A 17,274-nucleotide genomic window follows, 5' to 3' on the forward strand; every position below is an offset into this window, starting at 1 on the left:
GTTACGCTCACGTCCAGGTGAGACGAGGTTACCCGGACTTCGTGTTCGAGTTTGACCGTCTCCAGCCGAGCGACGTCATTTGGGAGCCGTACACAGAAGAGGCCGTCGCTGCGAGAGCACCGCTAGGACTTTCGTCGTTGTGCACACGCGACCAGGCTTACTGGCTCACCATCCTGCCGATGGTGTTCGACATTTTCGTTGAGCCTCACTGCCCGCAGCGTGTGATGAGACAGTTCGGACTTAGGCAGGTGTTTCCGGGCAACGTGCAGCCGACCGTCCTCCATGTCGACCACTCGTGAGTTCGGATTGTTCATTTCTAAATTTTTATGATAATTACTTCATCGAGCCATATAATTTACCTCTCTTCACAGGTTGACTCGACGGGGACAGCTAGCAGGCGCACTTTGGGCTCCACGTGTACAGCAGTACGTTGACGACTGGGTGTTAGCTACAGAGGAGGCGATCAACGAGCTCTTCCCACACACGGAGGAGAACTACCGTGACTACCTTCGCTGGTACCTTCCTCGCACTCGTGCGCGTGTGACCTTCACTCCAGACGCCCCAGAGCCGCACGTTGCCGCTGTGACGGACGCGTATCCCACGCACCGTGACCGAGACTACTTCGTGGGGGTACGTCGAATTTGTATTAGTTCTTACAATTATTTCATTTATCTTGCATAATATAGGACAACTACTGAATTTTTTATTTCCATCTTGCATAGGCTGATGCTGCACGGGATATCAGTGCCGATATCACCGCAGTCCAAGTGAGGTTGAACAGAGGTTTGCACTTGACTGACGTTGAGCAGAGGATGACCTTCGACCGGATGCAGGAGAAGATGCGTGCGGTCATGCGCATCTTCTCCTGTCGCAGCGCCGTGGACGTCGTACCTCCAGCTGGTCCGGTACAACCACGGCCTCGCGCGCCTACCGTCGGAGCAGGACCTCGACCTACGGTACCTGTTTCGCACGGTACTGCTCAGCCCAGAGGTTTCTTAAGTTTTGTTTCTGTTTTTGTACAAAAACATCACCCCGTCGTAACTTGATGTTCCATTCTCGCAGGACCTCGTTTGCCTTCGAGCGCCCCTAGCTTCGGAGCAGTGCGACCTACAGCACCGGTTTCGCACGGTACAGTTCAGCCCAGAGATTAGTTCATTTTTGTTTCAGCTTTTGCACGAATATGTCACCATGTTTTAACGGCACGTTTCCTCATCGCAGGACCTCGTCTGCCTTCGAGCGCGTTCGCAGGCACGACCGGCGCTTCCGCGAGCTCCGCAGGGGCGTTCGCCACCTCTTCGGGCGCGTTCGCCAGCTCTTCCTCTCACGGAGCGTCGATCCCTCGCCCACACGGTACTTTACTTTTTATTAATACTATTAAATACCTGTATGAAACTGATGGTCCTTGTCCAGCAGGATTTGCAGCCGGGATCTTCGGTACTGGGGCCTCTTCGTCTCACGCCGGTAGGACTGGTCCTACTAGCCAGTTCTACGACGACAACTTGCACGGTGCACACCACCACGACGTACTAGGCTCCTCTCAGCTTGGAGGAGCTCCAGAGGCGCACACTCAGGAGCAGCCAGAGGTCACACCTGTACAGGCAGGACGGGTTGGCCGTGCCGTACCCCCGGACCGACTCACGTACTCCCAGGGGCACATTAGGGCGCAGGGTAGGAGGGACAGGGGTAAGAGGCCTCGTCAGTAGTGTTCTACCTCTTCAGTCCTTATGTGACCGTTTCTTTTGGCTTACAAACTTGTAAAGCAGTACTACTTTTGCTATTACTACTGCAGTACTACTTGTGTTTGTCTCGTCTACATAGTTCTTTTCGTTCATATGGTGCTAGAACAACTTATGCTCATGACAACACACTTTCGGCGCTTCACGGTAGTGTCAGATCCAGTAGCGCGCACAGTCCACAACAGCACACATGAAAAGCGGCAGCTCGAGTTGTCACTATCAACTTTCGGCGCTGCCTGTTGACATAAAGTGAATCACGCCCACGCGTGATCGTCTTGTCACATCTAATGAATAATGTATCTCATTGAGTTCACATATATTGCAGTGAAAACGACGCTATATAATTGACAATCTGAAGGCAACCTCTTCATATCTTCTTTCCCACTAGCACACAACACACGAAAATGGAAGCGCCATTCCTTGAGCGTCTCAACTGGCGAAGCGATCCTTTTGCTGGTTGGTTTCCACCATGGTGTGACCGTCCTTTGTGCGATAGTGGGGATAGATGCATACTCAAGTCTTCCCTCATGATACAAACTCGGGGCAGGAGATTCTTCCAATGCGCGAACTTTGATCAGGTATGCTTCATCTATTCGAAGTTCAAATGGATAAAAAAAAACTAACTTCTTCGTACACAATTGTAACATCTTACGCAGACATATCGTCCAATGTGCAACTTCATCGAGTGGGTAGACATGGAGAACCCACAAAACGACGGAACCCGTGCTTACCCACGTAGTGAAACAAGATCGGACTACCTAAGGTGGAAGGATGAGCATGAACGTCGAATTGCTGCTGAGGCTTTAGAATGGCACGTAAATCCCCTAGGACTCCCCATGTGGCGTGAGCGTCCGGAGTGTCGTTGTGGTGACCGTTGTCAGGTCATAAGGTCCGTAAGGCACCGAACTCGAGGACAAAGGTGTTTCGTGTGTCCAAACATTGTCGACGATGATTTCGTGGTAATTACAACTATTCTTTTCATCACTCCTCAGTACTATCATTAACTTAACTATCCCAAAATGGATGTACATAGGAGGATGTAAGGAAATGTCAATTCGTACAATGGATTGACACAGTCAGAGTTACTTCAAGTGGCGGGCCGATAACGCAACCTGAACCGACCATACAGTTCATTCATGCTTGGATGGAGTACGAACGTCGGGTGGAAATTGCAAGCTTAGACTGGAGGAACAATCCATTAGGGTTACCTAAATGGTCCGAGCGTCCAAAGTGTGGGTGCAGAGATCGCTGGCAGGTGGCTACATCCTTTGCTGAACAAACATTTTGAAGGAGATATTTTGTCTGCCCCAATGTAGACAACGATTTCGTTGTATGTCTAACCATTTACAAAATCCGCTATGATTTGCACAAAATTACTACCCAAACTGAATAACATTACTATTTTTACAGGGCAATCCAAGGATGGGTGGATTTACTCGATGGATCGACAATGTCACTCCATCATATCATGGCCAGAAGATAACAGAGTCAGAAACACAAGTAGAGTATCAACGATTGAAGGACCACGAGAATGCAATGCATTCTGACCGACCTAGAAGGTGCCGATAGGTTACCGCATGCTTGATTTGTCGAGATCGACAAATTTGTACCGTGTATCGATGGCACTTCTTATCTATTTTATCATTACAATGTTTAATTATGGTGGTGATTTTTTGTATGCGTAAGACTAAGGGCCTATTTGGATTGCTACCAAAAACATGCCCTACCTTACCAAATTTTGAATAGTACTTGTTTTTGATTTCGATTGAAGCCTATTCATTGGTAATACGTAATCTAGATTTGAGATTATGTAGAACATTCTTCACTACAATTTTACATTTTGGCAGCAAACCAAATATGATCAAATGCAATTTTACCTTACCAAATATTTGGTAGTGCCAAAACTTGCTTATATTTTGGCACTAACAAAATATTTGTACGGTAACATTCCAAATAGGCCCTAAAAAATAATAAAATTGTATTTTACCAGTCTTGGAGATTTTAATCTTGTATAGTTTTCAATATAAAAAGATTTGATAACTATTGATATTTATACAAAAATATAAAGCACAGTATAAATTCGCCCTCCCCCAGGGCGGCAAGGGGGCCGCCTGCAAAATTCCAGGCCCCCCGCCGCCCATTTGCAGGCGGCCCCCCGCACAGTACAAAATCGCCCTAGCGGAGGGCGGCAAGGGGGCCGCCTGCAAATTTCGTTGACGGCCGTCGCCCGAGAGCGAACGGCCGTCTGCCACGTCACTTTCGCCGCCCTCTGGGATGGCGATTTTTAAAAATCGCCCTCCCAGAGGGCGGTAGGCGACCACTTCTGTCAATTTTCAAAATGAAAATTATTTTTGTAAAACTTTTAATAAAAAAATTAAAAATAAAAAAAATTCACTATCAAGCTGTGTATACATCTGATGAGTCCTGTTACTTTCTCAAATGACTCGCAACTGAGACAAATTCTGTAAGTTCATATATATTACATCTCATGTTTCTCAAGGAAATTAACACAGTGGTCAATCATCTGGAACTTCAGCTTTCATGAAAATACACCATCATCGTCATCCAGCCACTGCTTACCGCTGTATGTCATCTCCCGGTCCTAGATCGTCGATCGCTGGGCGTTGTTTGTGGTGGTCAGTCACAGACTGGTACGCCATTGCCAGAGCTAGAGCCTGCTCCCCAATGCACGGATCAAAATGACAGGTCATCAACTCATCATCACTGTTCTTCATGTCAACACATAAAATGTTTATGTCCTGAGACGAGAAAGAACTTACAACGTGGTCATGGTCAGGAGGAGCGTATATGCCCGTCGTCACGGTGGTTCTTCTCCGCGTGCCGCCTTCTGGTGGGTTCTTGATGCTCTTCAAGCCTGTCGGCACCACAGCCACCGGCATCCCCACAAGGTTTCCAAGACAGACGAGCTCCCAGTCGGTCACATTGCCGATGAATGCATCGACCGTGAAGCTCTCCCTGACTTCTCTGATCAGTTTACCCCGTGCTCGTTGTGCCTGTTCATCGATCAAAGAACAAGAATATAAGTTATGGTGACTCGCGATCCTATAGACAGGTACACTCCTTCAGATATGGTTAGTAGAGCACCTGTATATAGTCGACTGCGGGGATTAACCGTGCGCGGCGAAGCTCCACTGGCCATTGGTCCTGAGCTTCATAGTCGTCGTCGTGTCGCTCGCGTTGCCAGTTGTCGAAATGCGCAAGCATGTCAACATCCATGGTGATGTTCAGTATGGATTGGACCGATTGAACGGTGTAGTTCAGCTTGAAAGGCACTAGCTTAACACCCTTAGCGGAAAGAACATGAACAACCTGTAGCAATGATCAAATCGAAGGATCAGATCAGGAATGGGTAACAGATAACCAGGCTGATGCACGTAAAAAAGCTCTCAATTACCTCCATCTCAGCACTGTCAAGATATCCAACAGTGAGTTGTCTGATGTCAACATGAAAGGGATCCTCGATAGCAACTTCACGAGATGATGGATCGCCGGCATCCTTGCCGCGAATTGCGTCAAGTACAACTGCGCAATCTATCGCGCTTCTGCAGAAAGGACCAAGTTTATCCTGCCATTTAGACCAAGATACTAATTGTTTAAAAGATTGATTTGGATATGACTGGGAAAGCGTAAGACTTTTGAATGGAAATACCAAGCTCTCTGAAATGCTCATGACGCCCGTCCGTGCAACTGTTCCAAATGTTGTGCGCAAAGCAGTTACTCCACATCTAGCGGCAGGATATGTTATGGAACCTGCAGTTTCTGAACCTATTGCAAAAGGAACCATTCCTAGTGCAATGAAAAAACTTCGCTGAGTACTTGACCATATATACTTCATCTCCTTACACATGTAAACATGTTGTATAAATTAACCTGCAGAGGTGCTAGCTGCTGGCCCTGCTGATGAACCAGTAGAAAACTCCTCAATGTTCCAGGGGTTTCTTGTTCTCCCCCCAAACCATATATCATCATAGGCGAGCGAGCCTGTTACAAGTTTTGCTACAAGGACTGCCCCAGTTGACTTCAATCTGAAGGAGGACGGCATACACATAAGGAGACGTAATTAGAATTGATCACATGACTCACACATAACTGAGAAGAAACAAACCTTTTGTAGACAGAGGCTTCGACATCAAGAATTTGGTTTTCAAAAGTTCTTGAGCCCCAGGTAGTTTTGTATTCTGGTACTGCAATTATATCCTTAAGGCCATACGGAATGCCATGTAAGGGACCTAATATCAATATTTGTCAATGCAATCTTTACTTTTGAGCATAATGTTTTATATGTAACACATTTTCTTCTAGTACGACTCACCTAAAGAGTACCCTACTAATGGTATAACTGAGAGATTTTTTAAAGGCAAACAAAGGAGAGAACTCCCCCTTTGTAACACACACATGGATTCAACTAAAAAAATACCAGTTGTTTAACATTTCGTTCCACAGGTTCTCAGGCTAATAAAAGTGATTGCATCGCAAAATATGAAGCTTCAATGGTGCATAATAATAAAAAAATGTAGGGTAATTTCCACGAGCATCAATTATGACAGGAAGCTGCTATGGCCATAATATATTACCAACAAAAGGAGAGAAACAAGATCAAGACTAGATTGTATTGCAGTAACAGATATATCACTGAGCATTTCAAGAAGATTTACTGCATACCAAGATATTTTCCTTGCTCCAGCAAGTCATCAGCTTCTTTCGCTTGTTTGTATGCTAAATCATCAGTGATAGTAATAACGGATTCGATTATAGGACCATACCTATAAACATACAAGGAGTTACATGATTAAAAACAATACTTCTGAGCCTCTCATAAGTCCATCTGAAAGACTGAAACAAATGAGGAAGACAGAAAAAGGGGTCTAACCTCTTTAATCTCCTTAAGAACACAGCAGTAAGTTCACGCGATGTGACTTGCTTTGTCCTTATAAGCTCCCCGAGCTCAATTATCTGATATGAAGATCAGAAGTTTGAAATAAATATATATGAAGTTTGTAACCAATGTATAATAACAATTGTTAAAAAATAAACTGACCGACATAAAAGCAATATCTTCATCTTTACTAGGGCGATGTACTGAAGATGTATGGGGATATTGAAAGCTTTTGTTCTCACTGATTTTGCTTTCATCGCTCCATGATGATTTAAAGACCAATGCAGACGGGTTATGCAATCCACCATTCTCTAACGCCACCAATTTCCGGTTGTCTCTAAATGCAGGTACATTAAATTCTTTTGCACCATCTTCCATCTCCCGAAGCTAACAGAACAGATAGAAGTGTAGATAAAAAAGATATTAATGCAACTACTTGGTTGTGAAAACTTCAAATAACATTTTGATAGTACTTTTGAATCGTTGAAAAAATCAGCATCGAAGTACTTCATGGAAGCCTTCAATGCAATCACACCAGTAATTGGTTCTTTTCTGGAAACATCTTTTGCAGAAACAGCCTCCTTTGTATCCTGAAAATGAACAGACAAATTGCTAAAAAAAAAATTGTCGCAATGAAAATAAACTGAATATTAAAAGGAGAGCAATCTTGCCTTCCAGATCTTGTGGTATTTGGAAACAAGAGTATATGAATGGCTCTTCCCACAGGTTGGCCAGGGTAACCATGTGCATTTTGTTGGCCACGCCTGTGTTTAAAACAAAAGCAAATAAATAACCATAGTAATAATTTGCAACCTAATAATCTATACAATTGACATTTGGCAAAGTGAATCCCTTAAGAACTAAGTAACAGGAAAAGATGCAGAGTTAAGAAAAAAAATCAGGAGTTCATATGAATATGAATAACTAGTTCTGGGCTTCTGGCCAAAGGCCATTCCTGAACACCTCTATGCCATTAGTCAAACAATAGTCTCGAAAGATCACACACCTAGTCAGAAATTCCAGCACACAAGTGAAATTAAATAATTAATCTACTTGGTAGGTAAAGCCACCTATCTTAGTCAGATTATCACTGTCCTCACAGCCCACCGTTTTCTTTGACCGACAGGATCATAGAGGTAAACCCAAAACTAGGACAGCCAAAAGTTCAGAGAAGAACACTGAATACCGATCCTCAGGTGGTGGGGATGCAAAGCTAGCTAGAGGAATCCAAGAAGAGGGGGAGGCGATACGGTATACGAGCGCGTACCATGTCGGCGATGCTCCTCGCGACGCCGCCGCCGCCGGTTCTTGGCGGTGCTCCTGCTCCTGCTCCCGGTGCGGCGGCAGAGGAGGAGAGGAGAGAGACGAGGAGGAGGTGGGGGAGGGGGAGGGGGAGGAGAGGGCGACGTGGCTCCCGCATGGCTGACACCTGGCGGGAAGGCGGGGAGGGAGACAACGAGGGATTTGGTTGCAGGAGGAGAAGAGCAGAGTGGAGAAGACGAAAGGGTTTCATGACTTCATGCTTGGTTGATGATTGTACATTTGTACTACTACTACTACTCCACGAGTCTCTCGCTTTCTCCTTGTTTGTTTATTTTGTTGGAGATTTGGGGTTTGATTTTGTCGCATCTTATATTGCGTGGGTGACAGTTTGTTTATGATTCACTAAGAGGCATAATCCTATTGAAAACCATGGTCCTATTGATTTTTTTTTGACCTTTTTAATTTTTAATTTTATTAGTATTCATTTCCATTTTTCAAAAAAAAACTGAGCGTCGTTTAGCCACGCCAGCACAGAGTTATTTGGCCACGCCAAAAGGTTTAGATTTGAAAATATTTTTTTAAATGACTATTAATAAAATTAAAAAAATTAAAAAAAAAATTGATCATATTATACTTTCGATATCCTGTAAAACATTTTTTTATAGAAAGCTACAATTATTTTTTTTGTTAAAATTATCGGCTATTGGCTAGGCGTTTTAGATAACTACAAACAATAGCATATGATTTTATTATAAAACATAACTTATATCGTTTATTACAAAAGGGATCCATTTGTCCTGCACGTATGCAATGTGTCGGAGGGATAAGCTCCAACTGTCATGGGAAACCACGATCTTGGATCGTGGAGGGGTTTAAGGCATTCAAACATGCTCGGGAGTAAAGGACGCGAACAAGTACTCCTATATATGTTTATATGTTTGGACCTCCTGAAAGATGATACCCTATTCCTATTTGATAAAAATGTCCATATAAAGTTAGGAGCTCTCAAGCTAGCAAACCTAGTTCATGTTGATTATTGAAAAACTAACCCCTTCTAATCAGTTTTGATTGGGCTTTTATACCCACCATCTCTCACTATTAGCCGAGAGAAATGATATACTGTTGTAACATATTCATGTCGAAAATAAGTGAAATAGTAAGGAGAGAGAATATGAACAGACGACTAAATTGTCGTCGGCCCTCCAAGACGAGCCAAAGCTACTGCATCTAATTTCTCCCTGCATGTGACTTGTGATTGGATGGTGAGCTTCCCAAGACAACATGCAGCAGCAGCAATTGGATTACGCATGCAAGCAAAATGTGATCATATTATAGTAGTACATCTTATTATTGTACAAAATAATTTTAACTCAAACCGTATTTGAGGCGGCATGTTTTAGAGTTATCAGCTGGCTGTATCATTGAACTTGCTCTTAGCCTATTTTCTAACCTTTGAGCTTCGAGCCAGTTTCAGTCGCCTATGCAGCCTTTCTATGGGACTCCACACCGAATCCACCTATAAAGGCTCATTGTTTTCACCGTAGTCTCAATGACACTAACTTCGTTATCTTTATGGAGCTTTCTAAAATAGTGTATCGCTTTGATCAAGTAAATTAGTGCTTAAAGGGCTTGTTCGGTTGCTTAGTACAACGGCTGCTAGGCAACCCAAGGCAGCTGATCGCAAGTTGTTTTGCTGCATCTACAAGCAGCTGCTTGGCTGCTAAGAAGGGCGAACAAACCAGTATGTAGTTTTGTACTTTTGTTGACTTAAACAGCAAAGTGATTAGTATTGTGATAGGTTTTCTACTGTTTAGATTATTATATACTTGTAATAAATATGTACTTGGCTTGCACATTTTTAATATCCTTTGTTCTAAGAGGCAATCACAAATTTGCCAATGGTTTGAATCGTTATTACAATACTGCCGCTAGAAAATTGCAAAAATATCACCAGAACTGATACTCAAGTGGCATTCTTACAAAATTAAAAAAACCAATGGCAAATTTGTAAAATGCCCTTTTTTTCTAAAAATAGAAGCAAACTAAAAATTTTTAAAACCCACAATAGAAGCAAAATAAAAAAATTAAAACCCACATGGAATCCACATGACACTGAAACAATATATTCCACCTTGTTTATCTATCTCTCCCATCATTTGGTCTTGGTAGCGGTGGTTGTGGTGGAGGTGCGCGGGTAGTTAGGAGGTGAGGAGACACTAACTAGTGTGCGATGTGCCCGGCTGGCGGCAGAGGAGGCCCAGTAGTCGGCGGAGACGCGCCTACAATCCAGGAGTCGATGTCACCCGCTCTTCCCACCATCGTGAGGGCTTGCTCATAGTGCCGCTTCTTGCACCAGCAAGCAGTAGAAGACACCACGGGGAGCGGTGTAGACTGGCAGAAGTAGTGGTTGTGCCGGTTGCGAAGCGGCGCATAGATTTGGAGGCTAGGTGGAGTATGGCAGGAGCGGAGGAGGCCCGCGGTACCAAGGCAATGCCATGCTCCCTAGACCTCCCTGCTTTCATCGAGCCCGCGCTTCCCCTCATCGCATTGCTGACGACAATGACTCCTAGCTTCCATCTCTCTCCTTTCTCCCCCTATCTTTCCCTCTCTGTTCTCTCCTATCTTCTTGGTGTTGAGGCCTGAGGCACTCACGATGGTGTGATGACAACCTATGAGGATTGGACTAGCAGCGACCGACCTGAGCTTCCACATCTCCACCACCGGTCAGGCTCGATGGTGTAGCCGCCACCGCCACCCAACTCCTCTTCGTTGGTCGCCTCCCTTCTCCTCATCAGTCGCGTGGCTTGGAGGTTTGGACAGAGATGGGAGGAGATAGGGGGAGAGAGGGAAGAAGACTTGTTTCACTGATATGTGGGATCTACATACCTTTTTACTTTATGTTTTTATTTTTTCCTCTGGTGCTTTGGGACTATATTTGTATCGGTTTTAAAAGATGAAAGGATGCGTTATATATATGGTATTGCGGTTTAAACTCGACTTTAAGATAAGGAACCTAAAGTGAACTTATTCAAAGAAAAGGGAAAACATACCGTAACATTGGGGGGCGCCTAGCTGGCGCGTATGCGCCGCTAGCGCGCACCTTCCCCATCTAACCACCTATACTAGTATTAGTTAACATTACTTAACACTAATAACAATAATTAGGAAAGATTTTAAAGATTTTTTTGGAGATATTTTTACTAACAGATTGAAAATTTTTCAAGTTAGAAACTTTCGATTTAAGATTTAAATTTTAAAGTTAAATTTTGAAGACATTCAACTCAGATTTGAAAACATTCAACTCAGATTTAAAAACATTCAACTCAGATTCGAAAACTTTCAAGTCCAGATTTAAAAGTTTTGAAAACTTTCAACTCAGATTCGAAAACTTTTAACTCGAGATTCGAAAACATTCAAGTCCAAATTTTAAAATTTTGAAACTTTCAACTTGAGATTTGAAAATTTTAAAGTTAAGATTTAAAAATTACAAAAATAGGAAACTAATATAAACTAATTACGATTTTTTTTATTCGTACGGCAAGGAAAAACAAACGGTGAAAAAAAAATGAAAAAAGAAGAAACGCGGGCGTAAAAAAAAAGAAAAAAAAAGAGAGAAGCGCAAGCGCACGTGCATGGGACTTGTGGGCCGGCGTGCGCGCCGGAAACGCTCACACGCGAATTAGCCTTTCCGGTAACATTGCAGCCTATGACAAATCGTTCATGGGCCGATTCATCGTAGGCCCAACTGACCCATTCCAGTCCGGGCCCACCTCCACTCCCCGAGGGATAAACACCACGTGTTCACACTCGCCCCACCCCCCGAGGGACAGCCTGGCACAACTCCCCACCGTCCGATCCAGATCCGACCGCTCACATCGCCCCAGCCACGTCACCTCCACCTCCACCTCCACCTCCACGCGGCCACGTGTCCCCCGCCTCCCCAAACTTTTTGGGAAGATGGCATTTGCGAGAGAAGATGGCAAATAGTAAAAAATCCCCGCTTCTCCTCCTCCCATCTCGCCGCACGCCGCCGCCAATAAAACGACGCGACGCGGCGCGGCGCGGCGCGACCCGATGCGACGCGACGCGGCGAGGAGAGGGAGACGAGCTGAGCAGCGGCGACATGGCGAGGGGGAGCAGGAGGAAGGGGTGGGCGCGCGGGGCGGTGGCGTTCGCGGCGGTGGCGGCGGCGGTGGCGGTGGGGAGGCGGTACGGGTGGGACGGGGAGGCGGCGGTGGCGGCGTTCCGGGGGCGGAGGGACGCGCTGGGCCCCTGGGCGGCGCCCGCGTACGTCGCGGCGCACGCGCTCACGCTGGCGCTGTGCCCGCCCTACGCCATCCTGTTCGAGGGCGCCGCGGCGCTCCTCTTCGGCTTCCTCCCGGGTGTCGCCTGCGTCTTCTCCGCCAAGGTGCTCGGCGCCTCGCTCTCCTTCTGGATCGGGAGGTACGGGACGAGTTCCTCCTCCTCCTCTTTCTTCGCTTCCGTTTCGGTTGCTCGTAGCGCTCGTGGTGGATGTTGAGCAGGGATTTGTAGACGTCGAGATCTAGACATACCGTGTTCAGTTCGTGCGTGCCCTGATTTGATTCCTGTTTCGCACGATCGAGAAGATCTGACAAGAATTGTGATGAGAGTCGTATGATCGGAGATGGGTTGGAGGAAAAAAAATAGGCTGGCATTTGTGCTTTCTCGTGTCCTTCGAGGAGGAACGTTGCGAGATTCTTTGCTTGTCTGTGTAGAATTGTTGGAATTTTTTTGCTTTATATGGAATCTGGTTATGATGTTAGAGAAATACTGCGGCCGAAGGAAGACTGATTTGTTTGCACTTTTTTTTGGGGTGAAAGGTGGTTGGTAGGTTCAAGAACTGAAAATTGCAAATAAAATTGGAAACTCTCATCCTTAGTCTGTTAAACTGTATAAGAATATATAAATTCAGGAGCTGCTGGGATGAAAAGCTAATCAGCTATGCAATCTTGTGTGTACAAGCGTACTTTTGTACACTGGTGATAGTTAATGGAGTAGTAATGCTAAGTGAACTTGAACATGAGATTCAGGAGGACAATTTAATGGTTTTGGGAACAGAAACCAAGAGTACGCTGTAACTTAGCATATGGCCCATTGATTGATTCTGGTTGAAATTTCCTGTTTGGAACAAAGGAGTTCCATTGAAATGCTAGGGGATATGGCCTGTTCTGTTCCCAGGATACATTGTCATTTATCTTTGATATCATACGATATCTTTGATATCATATGTTTAGTTGCACCTTGTTTATAACTACAGAACAATACTAGGTTGATACTTTAATCTTTGATATCATACATCTTTGGTAAGATTAAATAAGAAAATGGATCCTTTGTGATATAAACATGTGATTGTCACACGTAACTTTAATTAGAATAAACCTTTGTGGTGAGGAGGCCTCTAATTTGGCAGCCCAACATCTGAGAGCTCTCCCGATCAACATACCTTTAGCGATGATGCTGGTTACATACTGTCACAATTATATTGTTGCCATGCTATGTATAAATGATGGATCAATGCTTATTGTTTATAATACTAACTTTTTAGTCATATTGCACTTGATTGGTTTGTATAATTGAATTTTTTCATAATCAAATTCTGAATCATTGCGCTCCAATATTGCTTACATCATTCCTTCAAACAATCCAATAAACAATTACTTAGAAAACGGCTCCAATTGAACATGTTAATTCTGAGTAAGTTAATAAACTAACCAAACCTGAAAGTTATCTTAACCATAGATAGTAGAGGTCAGGTTGGTTGTTGAGCAGCCTGAAGAGCTACAACTTCACGGAAAGGACCTTGAGAGGTATAACTGCAGCTTGCCTAAGAACTTTCAAATATATGTAGTGCTGGCAAAGTTCCACCTTTTTTGGTAACTTTGTGGCTGCTCATAGACATGAGAGAAGCAAACTATCTCTCACTAAGGCAATGAATGCGATTAGTATCGAAGAGCCACCCTGTCAAGGAGCAAGTCAAGCAAAAAAAACAAAGGGTTAAAAGTCCCAAATGAACAAGTTTAAGACAAGAAGCGGAAGAATTTTTCCCTGATCAACTCTACGCGGTCATGCTGACCATATTAAGGTTGTGTTTACAAAAGGTTACAAATAATTCGCAGAATATGTTCCCTTACAATTCCAATAGCCCCCTTCTTGTTCTGGGAAAAGTTCTTACCCTTATTTTTCTTAACCTTGTGGTCCATCTGGCACTTGTAAGCCTTGTTTTGCTTCACTTGCTCCTTGGCATCTATAGCTGCTGTCATCTCAGTGATCTCTTCGATACTAATCGCATCCATTAGCTTAGTGAGAGATACCTGCTTCTGTCAATTGGCATCTATGAGCAGCCACAAAATCACTCAAGATGGTGGCAACTTTGCCAACACAACACATGTATGAATGCTCTCCAGAAGGCTGCAGTCATACTGTCAAGGTCCTCCCCATGGAGTTGTATCTCTTCAAGTTGCTCCAAGACCGACCTGCCCTCTACTAAATTATACTTAAGATAACTTTCAGATATGGTTAGTTTACTATGTTCAATTGAACCATTTTAAAGAGAGTTGTTTGGATAGTTTTAGAGGAATGCTGATGAAGCAATATTTGAGCATATTAAATTCAGAATTTGATTACATACATGAAAAAAAATCCAAATTGTATAAACCAAGGAAGTAAAAGAGACAAGAACTTCTGCTGCCTTATAAACAAATAAGCACTGATATTATTTATACAACTAGCATGGCAACAATATAATTGTGATAACACATAACAAGTATTACTACAGGTTATGTTGATTGGGAGGGCTATTGGTAGCTAGGGGAAATCCTCGCAGGTTCCTTTAGCTCCATGTGTTTGGCCTTTGAGGCCAGCTCGGCCCAATGGCCTAAAGCAGCCCAAAGGGCCTCATGTCAGAAATCCCGATGGATCGGTGGATAGAACTTTAAACAAACACAAAACACATACTATAGATGATTCGAAAAACAAGGATGAATTTTTCTGTTTACAACCAGAATTAACCGCCTAGAGCGATTTTCACGTTGTGCCTAATGCCACGTCCATCCCCACAACGCATGTCGTTTGTCTCAATCATGGTGAGAGATGCGGGCAGCCATGAGCTAGCCTCGAATGCCCTCCACCAAAACTAACATGCACGACATCTACACAATCTACACATCTACGCACGACATCTCATCGAGATGAATGACGTGCGCCATGGGGATGGACGCGGCATTAAGCGTGGTTTGAGAATCACTCTAGGCCGTTATTTCCTTGTAAGAATCTGGCTTTAAATGCAGCACAAAAGTTCTTCCTTGTTTTTTGGATCATCTACAGTTCGCGTGTGCTGTGTTTGTTCGAAGTTTTATCCGTCGATCCATCGGGATTTCTGATAGGGAGCAATACCACCCACATGAAGTGGCTGTAGTTGTCGACGGTCAGAAGGAAGTATATGCTGTTTGTTTATTGCCATAACATTTAGCACTAACATGATTTTTGCAGCAAATCCAGACATTCTCATGTTTTGCGAAGTACGTAAACTTTTTCGGGTTCACTTGTTCCTCTGTCCATGGAAGTTGAATAGCCCATTATGGACATTTTTGACACTTTTGCTTTTTATTTGGATCAATAAATGAGGTCAAATTTCAGCTAATAAGAAATAATAATCTCTTTACTCTAGCCCATCCTAATCACACTATGCAGGAATCTAGACATCTAGATATAAGGCCCACTATATGTTGATAACTTGATATTATGATCTGCTTTATTTTGCAGATTGATCATCAATATGTCCTGGATACTTTTTTTTTTCTGGTTAAACAAAGAAAGTAAAATCCCATTTTACATGTTTTGAATAAGTGAACTTGGCAACTAAAAATTAGTGTTATAGTTTGCTTTGTGATGCCATGCAAGTGGGTTCTTGCAGTTATGCTGGTTCCATATTGAATATTGATACAGTTAAAAGTGGCCATGCAGTCAGCATCTTCAATTATACTGATGCTCTTTCAGGCACAATAACATCATTACGTCAACCCGTCTAGTGTATAACGCTGTAATGGGATTTGGATGTACATCCTATTATTTGTCCTGGATCACAATTTTTTTACCTAGATAAAGAAAGTAATTTCCCCATCTTTGTGTGGTTAGGTAAATTGTTTTATAGGTCAGTTCATTTCTCAGTTGTCCATCATCTTCTATATGGCTGTACCCATGGGTTTGTGCTGTTATCATTCATGCATCATATATTTTCCCTTGCAATATTGTTTTTAAAATACTTACTATTTCTTGGTTAGTACCTTTAGTCTTGGCTCTCTTTGCTAATGTATCTTCTTAAAATTTTCAGGGCAATTTTCAGACTCTTTACTTCAGCAATGGATTGGCTAAAGAGTAACAAGTACTTCCATATTGTGGTTAAAGGGGTTGAACGTGATGGCTGGAAATTTGTGCTACTTGCTAGATTCTCTCCTCTACCTTCCTACATAATTAACTATGCTCTATCTGCCACCGACGTTGGATTTTTCAAAGATTTTCTACTTCCCACAGTTGTTGGCTGCTTACCGATGATCCTACAGAATGTTTCTATTGTTAGCCTTGCTGGTGCTGCAGTTGCCTCAACCACAGGATCTGAGAAGTCTCGGATATACTCCTACTTGTTTCCAGTACTTGGTATCATGTCTAGCATTCTCATTTCGTGGAGGATTAAGCAATATTCTTCTGCCCTTGTTATTCCTGAAGAGCTTAAAAATTCATCTACTAATGGAAAGGCTAATGTGGATGACAAGGCAGTGTCTGAAAATACCAACTCTGGGGAAACTAGGAAAAGGAGGTGACCATCACAATTTCTTGCATATTACTGTGAGGAGCTACTACGAATTATCAAACATTTAGAGTAGATGCAGATCAAGATTATTCCACATTGGTCAATGACTATAGTAAACTATGTTGTCTGTTTCATGCCATTGTTTTGGGGGCATTTAGCAGATGCGCAGTCAGCTACTGTCTTGTTTCTGCCATCAAGCTTTTCTTTTTCTGACACATGCAGATGTTTCACCTTGCAAACATGGTAGAAGTTCATATGCTGTACATCTAAGTTGGGTAGTTACGGTGGTCTAGGATTTTCTTGTTAAATTATATCTAAGGAAACCGGTTTTGATTTCCTTCCCTACTTGTACTGAACCCATATATGACTTGGTAGAATTCAGTGTTCTAATGGACCAGAATTCAGAACTGTTTCTGCTGTTGCAATGTAGAACAGCTGTATCACACCTTTTTATATATATATACTCTTCTTTAGCCACAATCCAAAGCAAATTATGCAGTGAACTCCAAGAATGTTGCACAGGATACTCAGTCTTCTGACTTTGGTTGCAC

At 43.3% G+C, this 17,274-nt stretch overlaps 2 protein-coding genes and 1 long non-coding RNA gene across 3 annotated transcripts; 2 read left to right on the forward strand and 1 right to left on the reverse strand.

Annotated features, from left to right (window-relative positions):
• Positions 1 to 1,052: 1,052 nt before the first annotated feature.
• LOC136354250 (uncharacterized) lies at positions 1,053 to 1,807 on the forward strand. Its single transcript, XR_010737919.1, has 3 exons — positions 1,053 to 1,128; positions 1,219 to 1,350; positions 1,414 to 1,807. It is a non-coding gene; the product is annotated as an uncharacterized lncRNA (long non-coding RNA).
• Positions 1,808 to 4,081: 2,274 nt separating this feature from the next.
• Positions 4,082 to 8,146, reverse strand: LOC4350655 (uncharacterized). Its single transcript, XM_015759691.3, has 13 exons — positions 7,901 to 8,146; positions 7,305 to 7,397; positions 7,107 to 7,223; positions 6,796 to 7,020; positions 6,628 to 6,710; positions 6,420 to 6,520; positions 5,863 to 5,986; positions 5,628 to 5,782; positions 5,407 to 5,543; positions 5,152 to 5,322; positions 4,842 to 5,066; positions 4,517 to 4,750; positions 4,082 to 4,411 (listed from the first exon to the last, which is right to left on the reverse strand). Exons 1-13 carry the CDS (start codon positions 8,144 to 8,146, stop codon positions 4,313 to 4,315), a joined length of 2,010 nt encoding a protein of 669 aa, XP_015615177.1. The 3' UTR covers positions 4,082 to 4,312.
• Positions 8,147 to 11,962: 3,816 nt separating this feature from the next.
• Positions 11,963 to 17,203, forward strand: LOC9269964 (Germin-like protein 11-1). The gene is made up of 2 exons (XM_015762562.3): positions 11,963 to 12,339; positions 16,247 to 17,203. Exons 1-2 carry the CDS (start codon positions 12,020 to 12,022, stop codon positions 16,731 to 16,733), a joined length of 807 nt encoding a protein of 268 aa, XP_015618048.1. The 5' UTR covers positions 11,963 to 12,019; the 3' UTR covers positions 16,734 to 17,203.
• The last annotated feature ends 71 nt before the right edge of the window (positions 17,204 to 17,274 follow it).

The sequence above is a fragment of the Oryza sativa genome, chromosome 11, assembly GCF_034140825.1.
Source record: "Oryza sativa Japonica Group chromosome 11, ASM3414082v1".
Taxonomy (NCBI): Eukaryota; Viridiplantae; Streptophyta; class Magnoliopsida; order Poales; family Poaceae; genus Oryza; species Oryza sativa.

What these genes read in the sequence shown, in the direction of transcription:
- LOC4350655 (XM_015759691.3), bottom strand. Translation starts at nt 8,146, where the DNA reads ATGAAACCCTTTCGTCTTCTCCACTCTGCTCTTCTCCTCCTGCAACCA. An exon ending in AAGATATTGCTTTTATGTCG is followed by an intron (nt 6,711 to 6,795) that starts GTCAGTTTATTT and finishes TCTTCATATCAG; the next exon opens with ATAATTGAGCTCGGGGAGCT. An exon ending in CTCCTGACCATGACCACGTT is followed by an intron (nt 4,412 to 4,516) that starts GTAAGTTCTTTC and finishes ATTGGGGAGCAG; the next exon opens with GCTCTAGCTCTGGCAATGGC.
- LOC9269964 (XM_015762562.3), top strand. Translation starts at nt 12,020, where the DNA reads ATGGCGAGGGGGAGCAGGAGGAAGGGGTGGGCGCGCGGGGCGGTGGCG. An exon ending in CTCTCCTTCTGGATCGGGAG is followed by an intron (nt 12,340 to 16,246) that starts GTACGGGACGAG and finishes TAAAATTTTCAG; the next exon opens with GGCAATTTTCAGACTCTTTA.